Raw genomic sequence first — 3384 nt, 5'->3', positions numbered from 1 at the left:
GTGATTCAAGTCACCCCTGGAAAATCATATCCGGAATTGTGTTGGGCTGAAGGCGAAGGATTGAAATATTATAATATAGATGAGACAATATCTACTTTCAAAATATATTCTGTAGATAGAATGGGGAATAAAACAAAAAGAGGAGGCGATAAATATGAGGTATTTGGCGTTGGGGGAATTAAAGTTCAACAAATATTAGATTTGAAAAATGGAGAATATGAAGTATATTACAAAGTACATAAATGTAACTTAGATGATTATAAGGAAATTAATATTAAATTATTTGGGCAATTTATCAAAACCCCTGCATTTTATCCAGTATCTAAAGTCTTATTAGATGAAAAAACAATAAATACAAATTATGAGATTGATCAAAATAACTTGTTAAATAAAACTATTTTGAAGTTCGATAATTTGTCTATTGATATTAAACCAGCTTATACACTTTCAATGGTATTCAAACACTTTAATGAGATGAAGAAGATGGGGAATGAGATTGACATTTCGATACCCAACTTGGTCCCATTTCCAGAAGAAAAAGAAAGCAAAACTAATAGAGAAATAATTAAGAGGCTTGGAATTTTAAATGGTTCAAATAACTTCGAAGTAAATGATGACATGATTTTAAATGATAAAATTAGAGCTAGTATATTGGTTGATTATAAAAATAATATTTTGAAAAATATCACAAATAAGCTGATTAAGAATGAGGAGATTTTGAATGATCTGTCTAAAGCTATTATTCTGCATTGCGAAACAGGTAAAAAACATGATAGAAAACTTGCTAAAGATGAAAAAAAACTAGAGTCTGAATTGGATGAAATAACAGATTGCCAACAGAGAATGTTTGCGACGTATTCTTGTTTACAACAAGGTGGTATTGATAGTTTGCCAGTTTCATTTGAATTGGAAGATCCTGGAAAAGTGAAGTCCCGACAGACTAAAGATAGAAAATTCTACATAGATACATATAATTTACTAGAAAAGAAGTTTGAAGAAATTAATCTAAGAAAGGAATTATTTGAGAAAAAAAGGGATGAATATACACAGAAATTACATCGAACGTTGGCAACAAGACAGAAGTCTATAATAAAAACTCAAAGGAGCTATAACAGAATATTGGATGAGTTGGACAAAGTTTATTCACAATTATCAAAAAAACAAACTAGAAGACAAGATTTATATAAAAATTTGAAATCAGATTCACTTAAAGTATATGAAGGACTAGAGAATCAAAAAGTATTGGATTTCCATTTAAAGAAAAATACAGTAATAACAATGAATAATGAAAGACACGAAGTTGATAAGCTTGGAAATTATGATGACAATAATAATAATAATAAAAGGATTACTGGGAGGGATAGAAAATATAACAATTACTCTTGCTTAGTCCCCACAGATCCTGAAAGCCCTGCGTTTTGGTTTGCAGAAGCATCATATCTTAGAGATGAAAAGGAAAAAATCAATCAGTACAAAAAACATGATGATGATTTTAATATAAATAATCTATTAAGTGACAATCCACAAAAAATTAAAAGGTGGGATTTAGATGAGGACAGTAGATGGATAAGCTGTCCTTCAAGCGTTTCAATAACATTTTCAACAATGAAAACGCCGGAAATACAACCTATAAAGCAAAAAGGAATGTTCAAAAATGATCTTTATACTGAAAACTTTAATAAAATTAAAAATGAAATTTTATCTGGGGAAAAAAAAGATCCTATGCTGCCTGAAAATATGAATGATGAAGAAATTAATGTTATTATTCAAAAAGATAAGGAAAGAAAGAAGCTATTCGGTAAAATGATAAATACTAAAAAAAGTAACCCTTTGGAGGATAATACCAGTCAATGGGTTAATGAACCACCAAGTCCAAGAAAAATTAAATCATTTTATAATAAATATTTGGATTATTACAACGAAAAATTATTTAATGTAATTAAAGAAGAATCTAATAATGAAGAATTGAAATATGAAACAGATATAGGTCATGATTACATAGATATTAATTTATTAAATAAAGATGTTAAATTAATACCTGAATTATTTTGGGATAAAGATTTTATACTTAACTTAAATGCTGGAGCAACACAGAAAGAAGATTTTGAGAAGATAAAGAATGTTTGGGAAGATCAGCTAAAAACAGGCCGTGAAATGAAGAAAAGTATCGAAGCAGAAAAATTAAAGCTGATGAAGTTACTTCCAAAAGATGATTTTAATATTAATCACTTAGATGTTATGGAATACCATGACGAAAATAACCTGGTTAACAATATTAAAGATAGTAATATAGTGAAAACTGACTGGAGGCAAATCAATCATACATTTAAAAGCGATCTTAGAGATGTTCCATGGGAATTTTTGGATGAGATTTCTAAATTGGGCACTATGCCAAGCCAAGAGTTGAATAAGGAAGATTTACAAAAATATATTGTAGAATCACTGGTATTGAATGGTAAAGGTTTATTTAATATAAAAAATCAAATTAAAGAGAGCTTAATTCAAAAAGAAAAAAGTATTAGGAGGGCCCAGAGTAATAAAATGCCCCACCAAGGATTGGGAGATGATAATGATGGCCAGAACCCAAAATTGGGAGCAAATTAAAGTACCATTAAAATGTTTGATAAATTGAAGAAACTTAAGGCAAATACATCGAATCGGAAAAAGCAAAATTGCTAATAAGTAGAAAAAATTTTGATACGAGGAGAGAGCAGTTCGAGCATGGCAACATTTAATAGTTTTTTTTTCTTTTTTTAAATTAAGAATAAATTATTTAAATATATATATTCGAGCTATAAATTATTCTGATTAATTAAACAAATATATTATTACAAATAGTTATAATTTAGTTGGTTTTTTTAAAAATGTGTTGTTCTAATAAACAGAATGCAATTAGATTGATTAAAGATACCCATGGAGTACATAGTGCAATTATTCAAGATCCAACTAAAGACGATTTAAATCAAATAAATAATAAAAGTTTGCTTTCAATTGCAATGCAAATGACATTCCATCAAAGCTTTGAATCAGTTATTTTGTTTGAATCATGGAGAACGTCTAATAGATTTGATTATTTCATTTCATGTTTATTTATAATATTAATGGGGTGTTTTACAATGTTCATCTCTTCTATAAACAAAATATACGTTAAAGAGATAAAAAAAAACAGAGTAGAACACGAAAATTTAGGTATAAAAGTTATATGTACGAATGTATTATTAACTATTTTGTACTACTTTATGCATTATCTATTAATGCTAATTGCTATGACATTTAATTGGGGATTATTCTTTTCCGTTATTATCGGTCTTTCGATAGGCTATGGAATATTTGAGCTAGGCTCAATAACTATAAATGAATGTAGCTGCAATAGCGACTGCGATT

At 28.1% G+C, this 3384-nt stretch overlaps 2 protein-coding genes across 2 annotated transcripts; both read left to right on the top strand.

Annotated features, from left to right (window-relative positions):
• The first annotated feature begins 120 nt into the window (after positions 1-120).
• On the top strand, positions 121-2604 carry Chro.10285 (hypothetical protein). Its single annotated transcript, XM_660206.1, has 1 exon — positions 121-2604. One exon carries the CDS (start codon positions 121-123, stop codon positions 2602-2604), a length of 2484 nt encoding a protein of 827 aa, XP_665298.1.
• A 260-nt stretch (positions 2605-2864) lies between these two features.
• Positions 2865-3384, top strand: Chro.10286 (hypothetical protein; the record flags this gene model as incomplete). Its single annotated transcript, XM_660205.1, has 1 exon — positions 2865-3384. A coding segment is annotated over one exon (520 nt), but the record flags the coding sequence as incomplete, so codon positions are not given.

This window comes from Cryptosporidium hominis, assembly GCF_000006425.1.
Source record: "Cryptosporidium hominis TU502 chromosome 1 CHRO011081, whole genome shotgun sequence".
In the NCBI taxonomy this organism is placed as follows: Eukaryota; Apicomplexa; class Conoidasida; order Eucoccidiorida; family Cryptosporidiidae; genus Cryptosporidium; species Cryptosporidium hominis.
The sequence above is the reverse complement of the archived record's forward strand: the minus strand, read 5'-3'. Positions and strand labels throughout refer to the sequence as shown.